This window comes from Choloepus didactylus, chromosome 8 (assembly GCF_015220235.1).
Source record: "Choloepus didactylus isolate mChoDid1 chromosome 8, mChoDid1.pri, whole genome shotgun sequence".
Lineage (NCBI taxonomy): Eukaryota > Metazoa > Chordata > Mammalia > Pilosa > Megalonychidae > Choloepus > Choloepus didactylus.
The window spans coordinates 4,802,268-4,824,809 of NC_051314.1; the positions used below are offsets into that span (position 1 = coordinate 4,802,268).

General features: G+C 51.2%; 1 protein-coding gene and 1 pseudogene across 3 annotated transcripts in view; both read left to right on the forward strand.

Annotated features, from left to right (window-relative positions):
* Positions 1 to 22,542, forward strand: part of CERK (ceramide kinase) — a 53,133-nt gene that overhangs the window by 18,839 nt on the left and 11,752 nt on the right. For all 3 annotated transcript variants that reach the window (XM_037845778.1, XM_037845779.1, XM_037845777.1), the window contains exons 4-8: positions 4,494 to 4,619; positions 5,768 to 5,831; positions 7,523 to 7,668; positions 19,908 to 19,982; positions 21,697 to 21,849. In XM_037845778.1, coding sequence (XP_037701706.1) covers positions 4,494 to 4,619; positions 5,768 to 5,831; positions 7,523 to 7,668; positions 19,908 to 19,982; positions 21,697 to 21,849 — 564 coding nt within the window. The remainder of the gene's footprint in view (positions 1 to 4,493; positions 4,620 to 5,767; positions 5,832 to 7,522; positions 7,669 to 19,907; positions 19,983 to 21,696; positions 21,850 to 22,542) is intronic.
* Positions 214 to 3,234, forward strand: LOC119541673 (annotated as a pseudogene).

Below are 22,542 nucleotides of genomic sequence, written 5' to 3' on the forward strand. Positions count from 1 at the left end.
TCAGAAATCCAAGGCTCGTATTCATCCAGCTTGGTGTCAAGTGGGCTGTTGCTGCCAGAATTAACTTGTGATTATTTGAGAGATGTACCAGTTTCTTCTGAAGTACAATCAACTGTAGAAGCCTTTGTAGCAGTTTGTTGCATATTCTAAGGACCAGACAGAGGCTTTATGGCCCGTCTCTTGTTTTTCCTGGTTCATGACTTCCGGCTTTGTGGAAGACGGCTGAGATGAAAGGATTTACTGACAATGCAAACTACTCCATTGGCCTGTTGGATGAAGGAACAAACCTTGGAAATGTTATTGATAACTATGTTTATGAACATACCCTGACAGGAAAAAAATGCATTTTTTGTGGGAGAGCTTGGAAAAATTGTGAAGAAACACAGTCAGTGGCAGAATGTAGTGGCTCAGATAAAGCTATTCTGCACAGTAAAGTGCAACCCCACTCCAGCTGTACTTGAGATTTTGGCAGCTCTTGGAACTGGATTTGCTTGCTCCAGTAACAATGAAATGGCTTTAGTGCAAGAATTGGGTGTATCTCCAGAAAACATTATTTATATAAGTCCGTGCAAGCAAGTGTCTCAGATAAAGTATGCAGCAAAAATTGGAGTGAATATCTTGACATGTGACAATGAAATTGAATTGAACAAAATTTCACATGATCACCCAAATGCCAAGGTCTTACTGCATATTGCAACAGAAGATAATAATGAAGGTGAAGAGAGTAGCGTGAAGTTTAGCACTACACTGAAGAATTGTAGGCATCTCTCGGAATGTGCTAAGGAACCTGATGTCCAGATAATTGGGGTTAAATTTCACGTTTCAAGTGCTTGCAAAATATCTCAAGTATATGTACATGCTCTGTCTGATGTGCGATGTGTGTTTGACATGGCTGGAGAATTTGGTTTCAACATGAACATTTTAGACATTGGTGGAGGCTTCACAGGAACTGAATGTCAGTTGGAAGGTTAATCATGTTATCAGCCCTTTATTGGATATCTACTTTCCTGAAGGATCTGGCATTAAGATAAGTTTAGAAACTGGAAGCGACTGTGTGTCTTCTGCATTTATACTTGCAGTTAATATCATTGCAAAAAAAGTTGTTCAAATGATAAATTTTCCTCTGGAGTAGTTAAAAATGGAAGTGATGAACCAGCCTTTATGTATTATATGAATGATGGTGTCTGTTGTTCTTTTGCAAGTAAACTGTCAGAGGACTTAAATACCATTCCAGAGGTTCACAAGAAATACAAGGAAGATGAGCCTTTGTTTACAAGCAGCATTTGGTGTCCATCCTGTGATGAGCTGGATCAGATTGTGGAAAGCTGTCTTCTTCCTGAGCTGAATGTGGAAGATGGGCTTATCTTTGATAATATGGGGGCAGATTCTTTCCATGAGCTATCTGCTTTTAATGATTTTCAGAAGCCAGCTGTTTATTACATGATGTCATTTAGTGATTGGTATGAGACGCAAGATGCAGGAATTACTTCAGACATGGTGAAGAACTTCTTTGTGCCTTTTGCATTCAACTGAGCCAAGAAGACAGCTTCCCACTGACGCCTAAACAGGTATTAACGCTTCTTTAGACCTGAAGTTGCAGGTTAAACTTGTCTGGTCAACATTCCAGTGTGGAAATTTTTGAACAATCTTACTCTATTAATTTTCTTGGAAACAAAAACTATTAGTAATAGCTATTTGGGAAAGACAAAATCAGCTTTCAACTATAATTCATTGGGGGTGATGGGAGATTAGATAATGTATCCAGATTTAAATTTACCAGTTTGCCCTACCCCTAAGCGTTTAAAATAAAATGTGCAACAAAATGGATGACTTATTGAAGACGGAAGCCCATTAATTGGGTTCCCCATTAAATCGTTCACATACAAATACAGTTTTTGTACTAAGGATTCGTGTTAAAAAGTCTGGTGAAGTTAATGTCTTTCACCCAGATATATCAAATGTCAGTGGAAGACCAGTATGACTTTATTAGATATGCTCAGTGTGTTTAGAATATGTAAATTTGTGCTTTGAACTGCAGTTTAATACATGTACAGTTGCCTCATAGTATTTGTTGTATTTGACCTAATGTAACCCTTGTATGAGTGCAATAAAATTTTTGTGTAGAAAAAAAAATTGTATTGGCTCTTCTAGGTCTTTTTCTTATTGATAAAACTTGTCAACTACAAAAAAAAAAAATCCTGCTGAGCTTTTGCTTGGGATTGTATTGCCTCTATAGACTAATTTGGGGACAATTGACATCTTGACAAAATTCTTTCAATCCACGAACATGGTATATCTCTCTGGTTACTTAGGTCTTTGTTAATTTCTATCATGAATGTTTTGTGGTTTTCAGTTTATAAACTTGTACATACTTTTGAATATTTTTCTCCAAGTATTTCATGTTTTTTGATGCTCTTAAAAATAGCAATTTGGTTTCAACTTTTAATTGTTCATAGCTGTTTGTGGAAGTACAATGGATTTTGCCTACTGAGTTTGTATCCTATGTCTTGGCTATATTCATTTACTATTTCTGGTGATTATTTTGTTTCCGTAGGATTTTGTTAAGTTAAATCATCTTCAAATAGAGACAGTTTTATTTCTTTCTGATTTTTATGCAGTTTATTTCTTTTTCTTGTCTCATTGCATTGACTGGGGTCTTTAGTACAAAACGGAATACAAGCAGTTAGGGTGATCATCCTTGCTTATTTCTGATAAGGAAGAAAATGTTCAATGTTTCACTAGTAAGTACGATGTTAACTGTAGATTTTTCATGTATGTCCTTTATCAGATTGAGAAAGATTTCCTCGAAACCTAATATATTGAGAATTTTTAAAATCATGACTGTATGCTCGGTTTTGTCATGTGTTTTTTTACCTGGATAACAGCTTTATTGAGATACAAGCCACATACCACATAATTCACTCTTTTAAATTGCACAATTCAATGGTTTTTAGTATATTCAGAGTTGGGCAAACAGCGCCACAATCAAATTTCGAACGTTTTCATCACCCCAGGAAAAAACTCTGTACCTCTTAACAATCACTCCCTGTTCTCTCGTCCCCACAGCCCCAGGGACCCAGCAGTCTACTGTCCGTCTCTATAGATTTGCCTGTTCTGGGTTTTTCTTATCAGTGGAATCAGACAGTGTGTGCTCTTTTGTGTCTGGCTTCTTCTGTTTGGCAGACTTTTAAGGGTCATCTATGTTGTAGCTCATCTCAGCACTGTGTTCCTTTTTACGGCTGAATAATATTCCATCATACGGATTTACCACATTTTGTTTATTTATTCATCATTCAAAGGATATTTGGGTTCTTTCCACTTTTTGATTATTATGAATGATGCTATGAACATTTGCGCACAGGTTATTTATTTTTTGTTGTTTTAAAACAACAGAAATATTTCCTTTTACGGTTCTGGAGGGGACTAGTCCAAAATCGAGGTGTCAGCAGGCTGTGGTCCCTCCGGGGGCGTGGGGGAGGGTCCTTCTCTGCCTTTCCAGCTTCTGGTGATGCCACCGGTTCCTCCTGACTGCGTTCTCCAGCCTCTGCCCTCGTCTTCACGCGGCCTCTGCCTCTCTCTGTGTGCCTCCTCTGCGTGTCCCCCGCGGAGACCCATTGCCGTTGGACTTAGAGCCCACCCGAATAATCCAGGATCATCACACCTCACGAGCCTTCATTTAACCGCATCCGCAAAACCTTTACCCTAAGAAGGTCATGGTCACAGGTCCCGGGAGCCAGAGCACGGACACACTTTGTGGGGGGTCATCCTCCAACCCATACACCCCCTGCCTCCTGTTTGCTCCCTCCTCGGGGTCTTCACACTCAGCATAGAGACGTGTTCAAGTTGCCTCACCCAAAGAAAGTTGAATTTTCGCTATCCTGTTACCCTCTTGATCTGTGTGCACAGGTTTTTGTGTGGACCTGTGTGTTCAGTTCTCTCGGGTACACACTTTCGTGTGGCGTTTACTGATGTGAGAGTTAAATCTGGTTTTAAGGAACAGAATCTCCCTGAATGTACTGAACAGAAAGGTGGACGTTGTTGTAAGGAAACAGTGCCGACACAGGAAACCCAAGTGCAGGTCTTAGCTGGGCCACAGGAAGGCCCTGGAACAGGGACTGGGGGGCCATGGGGAGCCATTTGGTGTCCCTCTGTCTCTCCATCTCTCTCTTGGTCTTCATGGCAAGCGCTCCTGGTGCCCGAGTCTGCCCTTCTTTCCTTCCTGCTTCCTCTGTCCGTGTGTCTGCATCATCGTATTTCCTCTCTGCAAACTTGTCCTCCTGCACCTGGCAGGAGGATGCGACTGCTGCCTTCCGAGATTCACAGCTCCTGGGCTGTGGGGCAGAGAGAGCGAGTCCTTCTGGGGGAGACTTCTGCACCCCTGGGCTTTCATCAGATAATACTATAAATCCGTAGTGATTTGATGCTCTTCAGTAACGCAGTTCCTAATTTTAATTGTTATATTCATTGCAATTTACATGGTTGTTTGTTTTTAGCATCTCGACCAAAGCATTTACTTGTGTTTATCAATCCCCTTTCGGGAAAAGGACAAGGCAAGCGGATATATGAAAGAAAAGTGGCACCGTTATTCACCTTAGCCTCCATCACTACGGAAATAATTGGTAAGGTATAAATTCTCTCTTAAAATAAATATGTGGAAGTCAATTAAAGAATGATTCAAATCAGTAAATTGAAGAATGATTTTTATCCTCTAAGATTATTTTAAGTGATATCTAGTGTCTTTTATTTTAAACATATACGAATGGGAAGAATACAAAATAAACAATGTAGTTTTTTTCTAGTCAAGAGTAAATATTCTTAGCATATAAAGCACTCGAGGAAAACACTAAGAAGATAAAACGACACAGGTCATGGGCAGAAAATTCTCCCAAGAGATACAAGTGATTAATAAACAAATCTTAGAAATAATTTCAACCAATAAGTGAAATTTAAAGAAACATGATGTAACACCACTTTGGCAGCACAGATTTTAAATGGAAGCCCTTGATGCTGAAGGCTTTGGAGAGATTCTCATCCTCTTGCCCTTTCAAGACTGTGGTAGTTTTGTGTGATCTCAAAAAGCACTTGGTAAGAGCTTTAAAAATGAGGGTTTTTGTTTGTTTTTTTGCTTAGATTTCCAGGTTTCTGAATCTTTCCTAAGAAACATGTGGTGATTGATGTACAGAGAACCCATTGTCACTTTTTAATAATAGCGGGACATTGGACACAGCTTGTATGCCCCCCAAATAGGAAAAGTAAAAATAAAATTGGGGTGGATCTGAAGGAATATTATGTTGCTCTTTAAAAGGGTCTTTAAAAGAATTTTTAATGATACAAAAAATAATTATGATACAATGTTGAGTAAACAAGGATACAAAATTGTGTATATGATAATCTCTGATTTTTTTTACATTGAATGTAGACACTATTCATATTTTATTCTTTCTATTTTTTGGTCTATGCTAAATTTTCAAGATAATGTGTATAATTGGGAAAAACTACAGAATTAAAGATGTAATCTTTTTCAAACAAGGTATGAGTTGTTGGAAACTGAAAGCCAGGTATACCGTGTCTTAGTAGAATGAACCCTGGGAGAGGATTGCTTTCCGGAAGAGGGATTTGGGTCAGACCTAAGAAGGGATTTCTAGTAGGAAATCCCCCTGAAGATTTTTTTAGGACTTCATTTTTAAAGAGAATAGTTTACTTGCCTTTTAAGTAAGGATTCAACAATTTGAATACAAACTGTGTGATATATTTTTTTCCTCCATAGTTACTGAACGTGCTAATCATGCCAAGGAGAGTTTATATGAGATTAATATAGACAAATATGATGGGTGAGTAGCTTTCCTTCTTCTTGATTAACAAATAGTCAACGTGACTCAAGTTTTATCCAGCTATGACTTAGTTTTGTTAGCTCTTTTTCTGGAAAATTTTTTTTCCTAATTGAAAAGTAAAGCATGCTTGTTGTCAGTTACGCATTCTTCCACTACTTAGAGTTTTTATGTTTTGTCTTTCATAATACCTGTTTCTATAGCTCTATGTGGAAATAAAGGTAACATTTATTAAACAAAGTTGAGATGTTGTCATTTTTAGTTTTAAATTCTGTCTTCTGATTATATTTTGAACATTTTCTCATGTCATTTTCCCATATCCCAGAGTTTCTCAAAGATACTATTTTCAATAGTAATGCCTGTATCATATTTTACTATATGGATGTATCATAATCTAATTAGTCTCTTATTAAGATGTTTAGGATCTTTCCAATATATAAATCTCTAAACATACATCTAATTATTTTTTTAAGTAAATACATGGAAATAGAATTACTGGGTTATAAGGGGTTAACATTTTAAATCTCTGCTGTGTATTGCCAAATTGCTTTGTAAAAGGCTATTAATTTACATTTTTCTTGTAATTCTATTATCCTTGCCAGCATATTTGGTATTAACACATTAAAAAATCCTCTGGTAATTTGACATGTGAAAATCTGTAGTCTTTTTAAAAATATGTTTATTGTTTAACTAGATTTCTTCTTAGAATTGATTTTTATATCCTTGGCCCATTTTTTCTATTGACTGAAATTTCGGTCATTTGTTCTTTCATTCAAAAAATAACAGGTAATAATACCTATTGTCATATTTTTTTCCTGGTTTTCTAATTGTCTTTTATTTTAGCTTCCTTCCTTCCTTCCTTCCTTCCTTCCTTCCTTCCTTCCTTCCTCTTTCTTTCTTTCTTTCTTTCTTCCTTCCTTCCTTCCTTCCTTCCTTTCTTTCTTTCTTTTTCTTTCTTCCTTTCTTTCTTTCTTTCCTTTCTTTTTTCTTTCTCCATTGCTTTCTAATCTTTCCTTTGTCCTTAGAAATTCATTCATCATCATGAGTACAGTTAAACTCATTGCACTTTTCCTGCTTTTTGATGGATGCCGTTTTGGTTTTCTCTCCTCTCTTCTCTTGTGGGCAGTGTGTTGAGCTGTGATGTGCCTGTATCTGGTCATCATTCTTCCACAGACTTGGCTGAGCGTCTGCCGCGCCCCCACACTGTGCAGGGGCTGAGGTTGGAAAGGGGAGTAAGGCTAGTCCTGCCCTCAGGATGCCGAGGGGGGCACCTCTCCTTCCTCCTTAGCTGTCGCCGTGGTGCCGGGAGCTTCTGTGCCCCTCGCCTCCGGGCTGAGCCTCGTCAGGAGAGCCCCATCGTCTCCATGTTTCACCGGTGCTCGGGCCGGGTCTCGGGCGCACTGTCCGCCCAGCCCAGAGGCTGAAGCACTCGGCTGGGACCCTGAGACCCACCCGAGAGCTCAGGCCCTTCCCGGGGCTGGGCTCCTGCCAGCTGGGAGGCCGAGCATCCTGTGCCTGCAGCACTGCCTGCTCCCCCGACTCGGAAGAGGCTCTAGAAAGACTTGAGCGAGTGGGGTGCTTCGGGAGCAGGGAGACGGTCCCCCCAGCCCGCGGGGCCCAGGAGGCCGTGGTGGAGGGACGGCGCGGTGCTCCCCGGAGCAGCTGCCCCTGACGTGTCCCTGTGCTCCCGGCAGGGTCGTCTGTGTCGGCGGGGACGGCATGTTCAGCGAGGTCCTGCACGGCCTGATCGGGCGCACCCAGCGCAGCGCCGGTGTCAACCAGAACCAGCCCCGCGCCCCGCTGGTCCCGAGTGCCCTGCGCATCGGCATCATCCCCGCAGGTAGGAGAGCGTCGCAGCCGTCTTCCTCTGTCCCGGGACGGACCAATGGGAGCAGCCGCTGAGGACGGTCGGGAGTCTCCTGACACTCAGTTTACTCAGCGCAGCTTCCCACGCTCGGTGGCGATGTCACCCGGGGCTCCTCCTCCAGGTTCATGTCTCCGTCTAAGTGATGACTCCATCGCTGCACCGCTCTCGACTTTTCCAGAGTGGCTCACGGCCAGTTACATGAGCACAGATGTGCCTCGATGAGGATGCTGGCCTGCTTTACGCAGCTGACAGTCCAGCCTCTGCTCCCAGAGAGCCAGCTGTTTGGTGGTGGGTGGCTGGAGGGCTATAGCAGAGTTGCCGGCTGGTCCTTGAAATTCAGTCCTGGGGCAGTGAAGCCCAGGGGCCCGGGGCAGCCCAGGGGGCTGGGGGCCAGGGGATCCACAAGGGGCCTGGGGAAGCCAGCAGGCTGGGAGAGATACAGGGGGCCCAGCGCAGCCCAGGGGGTTGGGGGCCAGGGGAGCCACAAGGGGCCTGGGGAAGCCAGTGGGCTGGAGGAGATACAGGGGGTCCAGTGCGGCCCAGGGGATGGGGGCCAGGGGATCCACAAGGGGCCTGGGGAAGCCAGCAGGCTGGGGGAGATACAGGGGGCCCATCGCGGCCCAGGGTGTGGGGGGCCAGGGGAGCCACAAGGGGCCTGGGGAAGCCAGTGGGCTGGGGGAGATACAGGGGACCCGGGGCGGCCCAGTGGTGGCCCAGGGTCTGGGAGAGGCCCCTGGGTCTGGGGGCTGTTGGCAGGGCCCATTCTTGGGGCTGTTGGGTGTTTTTCTGGAAGAAACAACTTCTAAGCTGGGACCTGAAGGAGCTGGGAGCTCAGGGACCCCTGGGGGCAGAAGGAACAGGCCTGCTCAGGGGACCGAGGGTAGGTGGGAGCTTGGGGCATTCTGGATATGCAAGGTGGGAAAGGCAGGCAGGGCCTGGTCACTGACGGAGGGGTGGGCTTCATCCTGAAGGGGCTCAGGTCATTAGAGCTTTCCAAGGAGGGGCTATGAGTCGTGGCTGGCCCAAGGGCCTCTGCTAAGGTGAGAAGGGCTCGGCCCTGCACGTCTCCGCCATCATCTGGCCCCTCCTGTCTGCTTCTTGTGGATCCGATGTCTCCCTGACTGGCATCCATCTCAGTTCTTTATTGTGCACCCAAGCACGTAGCTGTGTGGGTGGGGACAGATGGGTAGAAAGTTGCCACACACCCAGTGGGGTAGTCTCCCATTTGTTTAACTAAGGCTAAGTAGCTGGATAGATAGACTGAGGGATAGATGGATGGATGGATAGATGGATGGATAGATGCATAGAAAGGAAGAATGATGTGACAAATATGGCCAAGTATTAAAATTGGTGGATCTGGGTATCTGGAGGGTAGGGGTGTGTTGGAGTTCTCTCTATAGGGTGTGTATTGTTTTTGTAACTGTTCTGTAAGTTTGAGAATATTTCAAAATAAAAAGTGTTTTAAGAAAGTAACTATTTTTTTAAAAAAGAAAGAAAAATAAAAAAACAGCCTTCCTGACTCATGATCTGGCACTGGGAGTGTGGCAGGATCTGTGTGGGTCTCGGCGTGTTCCTCACCTTTCTAGGCAGCGCCTTGTTCTTTGAAAACCACAGTGGGGGGCTCGCACAGGGGAGCGAGAGCTTGTGCACCGAGAGCTCACAGCTCCGCCAGCACCTGGGCGTGGCAGGACCCTCGCTTCCGGCGCAGCGGTTTTTGTGTGCCGGTCGTGGCAGTCAGCACACACGTGGTGTAATTCAGCCCTCCCAATAGGATAATAGCAGTGGCAATTATTAGCAGAAAGGTAATCAAGATCATGGTTTGAGTTATATACTGAAGCAGAAAGATCTGTTCAAGACCCTTTCCCTTTAGCTTTTGGGGACTGGTTTGGTGGAAGAGTTGTTTATGGAGGGGAACCTCATTTCCTATGGTTTTAGAGGAACTCTGCTAGATAAATTAGCACGTGCACTTGAGAGCTGTCTGATGTGATGGGACAAGTCCAGCTGTGCATTTTGCATGTAAGAAAAACAAACCCTTAACCAGCTTGGAGGTATGCGGGGAAGATACAGCGCTTTAGCAGAGTCAATAGGGCAAAACCACTCAGTGCCCCTTCTAATAACAAACTTCTTATGATTAAACCAAATACGTGTTAAAATGTCCCTTTGGATCATGGCGAGCCTCCAGTCAGATCTGCTCTCCCCCTTCTCCCACCTCCTCTGCCTGGCCCTCACCTCTGGGTTCATATAAGCGGTCAAGAGTACATGGGTGAGTGTTTGTATCTGTGAATGTATGCGTGTCTGTGTGAATGTGTGCATGTGCATGTGTGTGCAAACACATTGTATGAGTGTGTATGCATATGGGTGTGTTCATGCATGTGAGTGTATGCATGTGGGTGGGTGCAAGTGTGCATTGAGTGTATGCATGTGGGTGTGAGTGTGCATGTGTGTGTACATGGACGTGTGTGTGCATGCATCTGGGTGGGTGTGCATGTGTGTATATGCATGTGCATGAATGCATGTGCATGCACATGTGTGTATGGTTATATGCATGTGGGTGGGTGCGAGTGTGCATGTCTTAGTGTATGCATGTGGGTGTGTGTGTGCATGTGTGTCTATGCATGTGTATATGTGCATTGTGTAGAATGTGTGTGTGCATGTGTGTATGAGTATGAATGTGGGTGGGTGCAAGTATGCATGTGTATGTTCTGAGTGCATGCACATGTGTGCGAGTGTGTATGTGTGTATGTGCATGTATGTGAATGTGTGCATGCACATGTGGGTGGGTATGAATGTACATGTGTATATTCAGAGTATATGCATGTGTGTGTGTATGCATGTGTGTATGTGCATTGTATAGAATGTGTGTGTGCATGTGTATGAGTATGAATGTGGGTGGGTGCAACTATGCATGTGTATGTTGAGTGTATGCATGTTCTGAGTGTGTGCATCCACACGTGTGTGCGAGTGTGTATGTGTGTGTATGTGCATGTGTGTGAATGTGTGCATGCACATGTGTGGGTGGGTATGAGTGCATGTGTATATTCTGAGTATATGCATGTGGGTGTGTGTGCATGTGTGTGAGTGTTTATGCATATGGGTGTGCATGTGTGCTTCTGGGTGTACATCTATGTGTGTGTGTATGTGTGTACACACATGTTGTAAACCTGGAGGTCAGAGAAAGGCTTATTCCCAGGAGCTGTGCGGCTGGAGGGCTGCAGGACAAGCCCAGGTGGGGAAGCTCTCAGGTGCAGGGCTCCCCAGGGTGGGTGTGGTCTGTGCACACTCACCCGGGTCCCCAGGGCCCTGGTGCATGAAGGCACTCTTTAGGTAGCTGGGCTTGGCTGCAGAAGGGTGAGCTCACATGTGTGTGACGTATGCACACACTCAGGTGTGGGTCCCCTAGCTCCAGGGTCCCAGCTTGCCTGCCTTGGCGGCTTCCTCCCCACCCGGTGAGGTGCCAGGGTGGCCACTTGCTTTGCCCACATTGGCTTGAGCGGATTCCGTCTCTTTGAACAGCAGAGCTTTGGCCCGGACAGCTGGCCCATCACGGGGCGGCATGGTAACCTGCGACCTCCTGCATCTTCCTGCACCGTCGCCCCTTGGGGCTCGGCCAGCCGCTCCCTCCACTGCCCCACAGTTGTCCTCTCTGAACCCCAGCTCAGCCCCCACACTCGCCCTTCTCTTCTCCGCTCCAAGGAGCCGTTTCCTCTGTAAACGCTCCCGGATGCGGGCTCCCGGGGTCCAAGGGGGCACAGGCTCTAATTCTCACACGAGGGCCCCCTCCATCGAGCCGTCCGTCCACCAGCCAGGCTGGGGCGAGGCCGCTTCCCCAGGCTCTAGTCAGCACAGGGTTATCAGCCCTTCAATTTGTAACCTACCTGGTAGGTAACATACCATCTCACTGCTCGCTTTGTTTGTATTTCTTTGCTTATCAGTGAGACAGCTGTTTTTTACGGGTTCACTTACTGTTTGCACTTTGTTTTTTGTAAATTTCCTTTTGCATGCTTTGTCCATTTTCCTATTAGGGGTGGTGTCATTTTCTATTATGATTTATAGTAGTGTTTAGATACTAAATATATTTACCCTGGGTTGGTTATGTATTTTACACACTTTTTTCCAAGTTAGCGTTTGGTCTTTTAACTTTGTATTTAGTTTACTCTGGACTGTATGCATCGTGTTTCTCTGTATTCTGTTCTGTCTGTGTTTCCTTATGGTTCTTTACCTTGTTTATGAGAACTCTGCGCTTTATCTGGATTTGCAGGCAGTGGCTCTAACACTTGGACCCTTCAGCTGGTAAGATTTGAGGGGATATCCCGACCCCACCATGCATTAGGGGGGCTCACCGGGGAGCTGTGCACCGACTGACCCTGGTTTGCTGGTTATGTGTGCGTCGTGGGCACGTTTCCAGGCACTGGGGACTCAGCAGAGGACAAGGTGGATGTGGCCCCTGCCCCGTGGTGCAGACGGCTGGCACATCCATGGCTGCGTGAACAGGGGTGTCAGATGGTACACGTGCCAGGGCAGAATGCCGCTGGGCAGGGGGCTGAGGGAACCCACGGAGGGAATTCCCTCAGTGGGGGACAGGGAGGGCCTTCCTGAGGCCTGGCAGGTGGGGAAGGGGTTACAGGCCGACGTGCACCTGGAGCACAGCCTCGGGGGTGTGAGCTGTGCGCTGGAGGACAGGGGAGGCCAGCATGGCTGGAGCAGGGCGGGCAGCCGTGGACGGGCCCAGGCTTGGCGACCCTGCTGGCCATGGTGGGGGGTGCTGGCAGCCCCCCACTGACAGGCAGTGGGAGAAGGTGCTGCAGGCTGTTAAGCAGGGGCTGGCACCTGGCTCTGTTTTAAGACCCCTCTCCATCACGTCTACGTGGAGAAAGGACTCGGGGGGCTGCGGGTGGGATCAGGAAGAGGCCTGCGGAGCTGCTGGCCAAACCAGGTGAAGATGCTGGGGGCCTGGCCTGCTCCATTTGGGTGAAGGTGGCAGGGCCTGCCGGCGGGGTGGGTGGGGAAGGAAGGCAGGGGGAGGGGAGGGAGGCGTTGGCGGGGAGGGGGCCTGGGCAACCTGGGGGGTCCACGGTGCAGAGCCAGGTGGGGGCAGGGACTAGCACTCCAAGGACTCCTATGAGGTGTGGAGGGCCCTGTGGGAGCGTGAGGCAGGTGGCGGGTGGGTGGCGGAGGGCACTGGAGTTCAGCAGGGTGGGCAGGTGGAGAACTGGGGCCCTCGGGAGAGGGGTGCTGTTCAGAAGCCTCGGGATGGACCGAAAGGCACGGCTGCCCCGGCTGTGAGGACAGTTCCAACCCATGCCCGCGAGGGGCTCTCCTGTGCGCTTGGTTTAGGAGGATTCCAGAGGCTGCAGGGGAAAGCCCTTTCCTCCCTGTGATCCTGTCAGAATTATCCTTCAATTACACTTAATCCCCTCGCCTGTAGCTTGTGGTTCACGTCACCTGGGGCCTAGAGAGACTCCCGGGAGCGGCTGTCCTTCCGGTGGGAGACCCCCCGGCACTGGCTATTCCTCCTGCTGGGCCGAGGGTGGGCCGAGGCGCTTGCCCTGAATTCAGACCCTCAGGGCGGAGGATGCCACAGGGGGCCGAGGCCAGTGAAGTAGCAGGGAGAGAGCCCTCCAGGCCGGACTGCCCGTGCGCACTGAGAAGAGAGCGCGGGGGCCCTGCGTGGGGCCGAGCCTCTGGACAGCGCCCGCCACCGCAGCCAGCCAGACCAGCGGGAGGAGTTCTGGGTTTGGAACGTTTCCTTCCATTTCCTAGGGCACAGGTTTTGTTTGTTTTTGTTTTTTAAAGTAGGCCTGTAAGGTTCCCTTGGACAGCTTATTAGCATGCGAGTTAATTGGGTGCCAGCGGGCAGGTAGGAGTGGCGGATGCCAGGTGCTTTACAGCCCCACCTGGTTCTCAGGTGACCTGCCCTGCGAGCACTGGGGTTTTTAATTCGGAAATGAACTCCGAGGATCGTCTGTCCCTCATGGTAGGTGGCAGCCAGCCCCTGGGCCCCGCTCTGCCCATTTCCCAAGCCCGGGCCCTCCAGCTTCCCACCCACGGGCCTTTTCCATTCCTTCCCCCTGCGGAAACCTATTATAGTCACGATTTCCTGGTGGTCGAAGTGTGCTACAGGGGAGGAAAAGCAGACCCAGAGCCTTTCGTTTCGCCAGCCTCTAGCACACAGTTCATGCTGTAAGAAACTGTCACAGGTGAAGCCTGTTTTTGAGAAAGGAATCTGTGTTTTCTTGTCAGTTCTTATGAAGCAAACTCGGTAAGGAGCATTCACCCTAGATCCAGATACCCAAGGGGGAGCCGGAGTTCCCTGGTCCCTCTGATGGGTGCCTCGTGAAGCTCTGCCTGCAGAGGAGGGATTTTCAGCTCCACGGTTGCTTTATTTCAGCCACGGTGGCTGAGAGCTGCTGCCCTGTGCCAACGGGTGCCCTCCCGGAGCCCGTGGTGTCGTGGGCCAGCCGCCCCTGCAGACGCTGAGAGGAAGGAGAGTTTATCGGGTCTTAGAGCGAGAACCGAACTCTCCTGCTCCCACCTAGTCCTCAGGGAGGCTCTGCGCTGTGTGGGGAGGGGCAGGGGGAGCGGCAGTTCACACCGTCTCCAGTGCCGGAAGCAGTGCCACCTGCTCTGGCCCGGCCCAGGAGATGGGGTCACGCCTGTGGGCAGCCCCCGGCTTGAGGTGCCCAGCCTGGGGGTGTCAGGAAGAAGAGACACCAGGCGTCTCCTGGTCGAGCGTAACTGCCCTGTTTGGAGGCTGCCTGGGGCACTGCTCAGTGTCCCGACCCGAGCCAGGAAGGTCCAGAGCCCTGGGTGCCGGGGCAGGGACCGGGAGTGGCCACGCTGGGCGAGACGCTCACAACTACATGCAGCAGGAAGGAGGGGAGGGTTAGGGTTGTGGCTGTCACAAAGGCCCCCCTGAGATTTGTGGGGAGTCACAGAATAGGGAAGTGATACTCCAGGTCCGTGTTTCTAAAGCATAAGTATTGTGAGGTTTGAATTGTAGGAAAAGGCAGAAAGAATCAGATCTGAGCAGAGGTGGTGAGGAAGGGCTGGATTGGCTTATTCGGGAGGTGGCGACCACTCAGATGCTGGGAGAGGAGGAGGTGGGTGGCCCTGGATTTCTGGGAAGTCAGGAGACACGGTGGATGTGGTGGCGCTTGGTGGGAGCCCTGACGTCCATCAGGTGTCCAGTGGGTGGGCAGCTGGAGCGTGGAGGAGAGCGGGGAGCAGGATGGCTACTGGTGGTGCCCCACACAGGCCACGCTGGTGCCTCGTGAGGAGGAGGATCCAGAAATGACCAGCACAGAGGGTGGCACCAGTGACTTCTGCCCCGAGGCTCTCACCACTGGCCTGGCCTGCCACGAGGGAGGCCCGGGGCTAGAGGAGTGCCCGTGACATCCTGCTTCACTAGAGAAAGCCAAACGCTCCTGATTACGCTGGAAGACACAGACTGGGAAAGGGCAGGAAAAGCGCGGGGTGGGGGCAGGTGGAGAATGGCTCTCTGGGCAAAGGACACCCCGAGAAGGAGCCCCTGGGCCCCTTAGCCATGAAGCAGTGAGCCCCTTCCCAGGCTCAGCCGGTTGGAGGTAGTTGGGGGCAGCCCTGGGAGGGAGCTGGGTCTGCTGAGGGGTGTGGACTGGTGAACCGAAGGGGCTCTGTGTTTCCTGGGGCAGGAGCCGGAGGTGGGAGGGAGGGCCTGCCCACCCCCACCCCCGTGCAGACACCTCTCTCCTCTCCCACGGACACTTCTGCTGACTTGCGTGGTGGGAGAGCAGCTCCCAGGAACCAGGATTCTGGCTCCTGGGTTTGTTAAAGGGAATGCTGAAGCCTGGGTGGGAAACTGCAGTCAGGGGAAGGGGCAGTTTCTTTCTCGGCTTCCATGTGGAGGTTCTGATTTGAGAGAGGGAGGGGAGGACCGTAGGAAGGATCGTAGGAAGTTGTCCCCATCAGCAAGCGGGACACGGGCAGAGGGTTTGGAGACAGGTTCCTGCGGGCAGGCAGGGGCCAGGCCTCTCTCAAAGTCACTGTCAACCCAAAGCAGAGTGTCTCGAAGAGTCCCGACTGATCTTTCGCAGCTGAGGATACCCACGGGACTCAGAAAAAGTCACTTGGGTGCTTTGGCGGCAAAGTGACCATAGCAGCCTAGTTTCTAGTGGGAAAGGAAGGGGGTTTAGAGAAAATGGATTTCGGGAAAATCGGAGAGCAGGGAAATAGGGTCTTAGACTAGAGGCCACAACTTGTTTAGGACTGATAGGAGCCCCTCTCAAGGCAAATTGTGACAACGTAGAGTCAGAACGTTCCAGAAGAAGGAGAGCGAGGGCAGCAGGTGCTTTCTCCCCACACGTGTTTCCGTGGCCGCTGGGAGGACCCCGTCAAGCCCGGGCCACACAGCTGTTCAGGGTTAGGTTGCTGCCCGGTGCCTTCCCATGGAGCCACGGGGTTATCCCGTTGGACGGATAAGGAAACGGAGGCCCGGGGAATTAGCCCGCCAGGTCAGCTGGACCCCACTGCCCGTGGGCGCGGACAGGCCTCTGGGACCTGGAGGAGACACGGTGGGTTGGTCGCTCCTCACGAGAGCACCAGATCCCTCAGACACGCATGCTGCTCCCGGAACACGGGGTCTGGACCTCGGAGTCGCCCGGGAAGCTTGAAAACACGCCAGTCCTGGGGTTCCAAGCTAATCTGGGCGGCAGGCCGGGCCCCACGCCGTGGTCTTTCCTGGGGGTCCACCTGCATCACCTGCAGAGCACTCGAACTAGGCCTGGCCCCCGCCCCGCCCCAGCTCAGACCTCTGCATTTTGAAAACGCCGAGTGGTTCTTTCCCCCTCCCCACCCTCCCCAGATGGCCAATTAGAGGACGTGGGGACGCTTGTGAACCGAGCTGCTTTAGATGCGGCTGTGTTCTGGCGGGTGTGTGTCCACATGTCCGTGCAGCTCCGGGGCGTGTCCGCCTCCCGCCGCACCCTCACTGGCCTGCTGCAGGCAGGGCACGTGCCCGCTCTGGCCTCTGTTTCCTCATCCGTGAAAGGGGGATAGTTGCGCCATCCTCAAAGGGGCGTCGGATGATTGGATTCCTTGACATTCACAGGGAGCGCTTCACGTTGGTCATTTGTGGCTGTGTATGAAAGCATTCATGGAAACTGAGGTTTTCTTAGCCTTAGAACTGGAGTTTCCACTTGGCTGAATGAAGTCTTTACCACTCAAATATTTGAAGACGCACCTGGGGAGTTCTGTTGAGTGAGGGGAAAAGGTAGTTTTTTGTGACATGCGAGACTGGGGCGTGTGAGCCGGGACGTTGCAGCACCCTTGCAGCCCTTGCAGCCGTTGCAGTTCGCTGCTGGCGCTCGGGTCACTGAACCTTCCAGCTGATCTGCCCTCCTTTGACTGAAGAGTAAGTCGTCCACAGGCCCAAAGACGTCCTGGAGCTTTGGCTGTTGACTAACGCAGGCCTTTACATGTACATTTAACGCAGGTATGCTGGCCATGCTGTAGGCAGCCACTGCTCCGGGACTGGTGGGGAGCAAGGCCGAGCCCCTGTCCTCGTGGAGTCCAGAGGGAAAGGCAGGTGACAGGGATGTGTGCGGACAGTGAGCTGCAGGGGCGGGCACACCGTCCCAGAGTGGTCAGGAAGCCTTTCGGAGGACATTCGACCTGAGGCACGGGCGAGAGAGTCCGGGCAGCCCGAGTGGCCTGTGCCAGGGCCCTGTGGCAGGAACTAGCTCGGCTGTGCACGTGGGCCGAGGGGAAAGAGCCGGGATTCTACTCCGTCTCAGGGGAAGCTGCCCCAGGGTTCCAAGCAGAGACTAAGCTGATCCAATCACCTTCTTAGAAGAGCTAACCCCTGAAAACTACTAGAATGCTTCTGTTTACCTACTAGGTTCATTGCCACCGAAGGACCCACGCGACATGGGGGAGTGAATTCTTCAGAACTCAAGTGCTCTTGCATTCTGTAATCACATATGTGATATGTAATGTGCAGTATGTAATCATATGTCTATTGGTTTGATAGAACATGTGGAAAATCACTTCCTAGCGAGTAAACTTTGATACTCGAGAACACCGAACCCCGTTCATCCCCAGGCCCTGGAGCTGGCCTGGTTGGCTGGGGGGGGGCTGCGGTGGACGTGGCCTTCCCGCCATGGCCGGACTGTGGGTAAGAGGACAGCGGCTCCTGTCGGCCCAGCCACGTCCTTCCCACGGCATCTAAGAGGCAAGACTTGGTTGTTGGGATCAGTCATCGGTAAAGGCCCATTTTTGTGGTAATTATCAATTTTGTGGTTGTAAAAGGAGGACATAGTGAGGTCACGAGTATTTGCTTTTTCCCTTGATACAGAACCTTGCTGAAGTATTTCATAAGATTTTCAACTTTGCTTTAATATCTGTTTAAAATGGAGCAGAGTCTCAGTGGACCCAGGGATAAAAAGTTTACTTTGATGCTCTTGGGTTTGTATGGCCTGGTGTGAAAATGAAAAGCACACACTCATTTCTTCTTCTGATTTGGGATCACAGCTGAATTTCTACTGATTGAAAAGCTTGTTGAATGTCTGTTGTATCTGATCACGTGTAGGGCAGTTGGGCGTCTGGTGGGTTTTAGTTCTGAGGGAGGATTTGTGAGGAAAGTGGGCAGCAGGTGGGCCAGCCCCGGCCGTGGAGATCCCGGAGTGTGACAGCGACCTGGAAACCATCAGCTCACCTTTGCTCAGACCTGTTTAAATGGTTCCCTTAGAGTTCGTTCTCTCGGAAATGTTGGCGCTCAGTCCTCAGGCCCCTGCCTTATAAGATGAGGGGTGGGAATAGTCTGGAAGATCCTATGTGTGCTTCTGTACTCCTGCGTTTATGTTCACATACGTGTATCTGCACGTCACCTATCGGGAGCGGCCCCAGGACAGCTGAGCGTGAACAAAGGCGTCTGGGACCCGGAGCCTGAGTGGATCGTGCTCCTATAAGGAGCGTGCACAGGCTCTGCGGAGCCGCGGGCTCGGAGGCGTCACCCGAGGGCAGGGCGTGGAAACTTCTGGAAGCAGTGCCGCTGCCTTTGTGCTGGTTAACCCTTGAGGTCACTCTGACCCATGTTTGTCTTGGGTGGTTTTACGTCCGTGGCACAAACGTGCCGTTCTAGACGGTGACCACTTTACCCTCGGGAGGTCTGGGCTCGTGGCTTCCTCCCGCTGAGCGACCACCTGGAGCCAACCGTGGGGGCCCCCGGCCTTCTCTGGCCTCCCTGTTTCCCCGGCACACCAGGGTCCGCCCCCCCAGGCACCAGGCACCTCTTTGGGGCTGAGACCAGAGGCTGGAGCCAGCACCACTACACCAGCACCCAGGTCCTCGCTCGGCATGGTTCTGGGCGGTTAGGGGTCCGTGTCCTGCCCTTGGCGTTCACTGTGGTCCCCCAGCTCCCAGGCTTGACGAGTGCAGGGGGGCTGGTGCTGAGCGGGGCACGTGCCCCCCGCACTGGGTGAGATGGCGATGGCTGCCCCGCCCTGAGCCTCTCGCCACACACCTGTAGACTGTTACCTTCTAGTGAGATGCCTTGTGCTGTCTAAAGTGTGTCCTTGTGTAGGAACTTTCTCAGTGTTTTTTTTTTCCCGTGACTGTCATGGGATGTCCTTCCTGTTCATGCACTGCTGGCTGTGCCTTCTGGGCATGTGCCTTTTCTTCTGTAGTCTGGGGCCACCAGGTGACGCTGTCCATCTGTATGAGCAGTGACGGGGAGGAGGGGCGGCAGGCAGCACCTGTCCGGAAAGGGGGGGGGGCGGGGCACAGACAGCATCTGTGTGGATGAGGGGGGAGAGGAGCCTCATTTGTCACCTGCGTGAGCAAGGTGGAGGAGAGGTCACAGACGTCACCTGTCCAGGAGGGTGGGGAAGGGGCTGCAGGTGTCACCTGAGTGGGTGAGATGGGAGAGAGGCGGCAGGCGGCAGAGCTCTGGGAGGGGGTGACGCTCTGTTCTAGCTGATGCTGTGGCTGCAGACGTCTGTGGGGTGTCTCTGAGGTGGGGTCCAGGATTGCATCTAAACACCGGCCGGCCTCTGAGTCGGTAGTTGATGTTATTTCCAGATGAATCCCCATGTTCGTTTTGTAGTGAATTCCGCGTATCCCTTCTTATTTCCTCCAGTCCTATGGAAGGAAAGGAAGCGTGGGCCACTCAGTTGTGAGCTTTTTATGATTTTAAACTATTGCCAACGGTATTGAGAACCTTCCTTTTACCTTTTCAGGGTCAACAGACTGTGTGTGCTACTCGACAGTCGGCACGAACGATGCGGAGACCTCGGCTTTACACATCGTCGTCGGTAGGTCGCTCTGTCGCCCCCAGTACGAGACGTCATCACGGACCCACGGGCACTCTGCCTCCCTCCGGCTGTCAACGGGCAGCGCCGCCCCCTGCACCATCCTTCCCAGGGGTCCATCTGTCCATCTGTCCTGCCTGCCCTGCTCTGAACCCTCCGGCGCCCATGGGCCCTCCCACCTTCTCCCCTCCGCGCTTTCTCACACGTCCCCTGCTCTGGTCATGCAGTCCTCTCTCTTCCATGCTCTGCTCACCCACTCTCAGGTCTCTCCTCAAGTGCCGCCTCCCGGAACTAGGCGCTCCCCAAGCCCCCAGCCTCCCGTCCACGCTGTTTTCTCAGAATCTGTCACTGTCTGAAACAGTCGCGTTTCTTCCCCGTGCATTGTCCTTGCTCCCCCAGAGCCCCACTGGCCCCAAGGCATCATGGCGCCCGGGCACCCCAAAGAGCTCTCAGTGCAAATCCCAGGCTCTGCCAGTGTCTATGGAATGAACAAATAATGACCCAGGACGGTCGTTAGTTACGGTGTGTCTGCATCTCTGTAACATGCATGCACGAGAGTTGCTTTATTCGTTCAGCCAACAAATTTCTGTTACATGCCTGCTGTTTTAGTTTGCTAATGCTGCCGAAATGCAAAATACCAGAGATGGATTGGCTTTTATAAAGGGGGTTTATTTGGTTACACAGTTACAGTCTTAAGGCCATAAAGTGTCCAAGGTAGCACATCAGCAAGCGGGTACCTTCACTGGAGGATGGCCAATGGCATCCAGAAAACCTCTGTTAGCTGGGAAGGCATGTGGCTGGCGTCTGCTCCAAAGTTCTGGTTTCAGAATGACTTTCTCCCAGGACATTCCTCTCTAGGCTGCAGTTCCTCAAAAATGTTACTCTTAGTTGCAGTTGGGGTATTTGTCCTCTCTTAGATTCTCTGGAACGAGAGTCTGCTTCCAGTGACTGTCTTCAAAATGTCTCTCGTCTGCAGCTCTTGTGCTTTCTTCAAAATGTCCCTCTTGGCTGTAGCTCCTCTTCAGAATGTCACTCTCAGCTGCACTGAGTTCCTTCTGTTTGTCAGCTCATTTATATGGCTCCACTGATCAAGGCCCACCCTGAATGGGTGGGGCCACGCCTCCATGGAAATATCAGAGTCATCACCCACAGTTGGGTGGGGTGCATCTCCATGGAAACACTCAAAGAATCACAATCTAATCAACACTGATAGGTCTGCCCACACAGGATTACATCAAAGATAATGGCTTTTGGGGGACATAATACATCCAAACTGGCACACCTGCCGTGGGTGCTCAAATCAGAAGGCAGGTGGAGGGCATCAGTCTCCTCCAGGCCCTGCTGATTGCGCGTGGCTTCCTTCCTCTTTTCTTATCTCTGTCAACTCTTGCTCTGTGCCTTACCTGAAGCAGTAGGAGTTTTATATTTAAAAGCAGTATACACTTACTGTTTTATACTCTAAACCCCACACACCTTCCTTTCCGGTAGTGGCAGTTTGCTTCAGGAAAGTGCTCTGTTCCTGCTTCCCCCACGGCCCAGGTTTCCAAACCCGTCTGTGCAGCGGGAACGGTTTTGTCGTCTGAACTGAGAACAGAAGCTGCAGAGTCCCCGGGCCCCGAGGGAGAGGGTCCCCACACTGGGGGCCTTCAGTGGCTTTGCTGTGGTTTGCTGAGTGGCTCCTCTGCTGCCCGAGGCTCACGGTGGCTTCCCCCTGCAGGCGACTCTCTGTCCATGGACGTGTCCTCTGTGCATCACGGCGGCACGCTGCTGCGCTACTCGGTGTCCTTGCTGGGCTACGGCTTCTACGGGGACCTCATCAAGGACAGCGAGAAGAAGCGGTGGATGGGCCTCATCAGATACGACTTTTCAGGTACCTCAGAAAGGAGCCCACTGGCACCTTGCCCCGTGCGGGGGCCGCGTGGGGCCTGCACCCGTGTCGTGCAGCTCGACCTACGCACACCCAGGTGTGGTGGGCAGACGGGAGGCGAGCACCTTGCTCCCCCTGGCATTGCACCTGGGGGCGTTCTCCAGCCCCGTTCTCTGGACACAGATGCAGGTCAAGTGGGTAGAATAGAAAGAGCACAGCTCAGAATCCCATCGATGGGAGCCCCGGGAAATCACGGGGCACTTGTCACGTCTGTTAGGTAGATTACAGCGGCCGGCTCAGACGGCTGAGTGGAGGTTTAGTAGGAGAGAATGACCGCCCTGAGCACGTTCACCAAAGTGGCACAGGCTCCCCCTGTCCAGAGGTTCACTCGGATGTCGTCCGACAGCCACCCGCTGCCGTGCAAGCCCACGTGTCCTTTACCTCCGCCAGCCAGTGGGCTCTGGCTTGTTGCAGGTGGTAGCTGGACGTTACCCTCCGTCCCGCCATCCTTCTTTCTCTCCTTCCCTCCCACATTTGCTGAGCCCCCGCTCTGTGCTGGGCCTTGTTCTCAGTTACTGAGCTCAGTCCTCAGCCCCTGCCCCCGCAATGCTCACTCCCCTGGGTGGGGCGGAGCGGATGTCAGCTCTCATTCCCACCCTTTAATTCCCCTCGGCACGCAGGTGGGTGCTTGTCCCC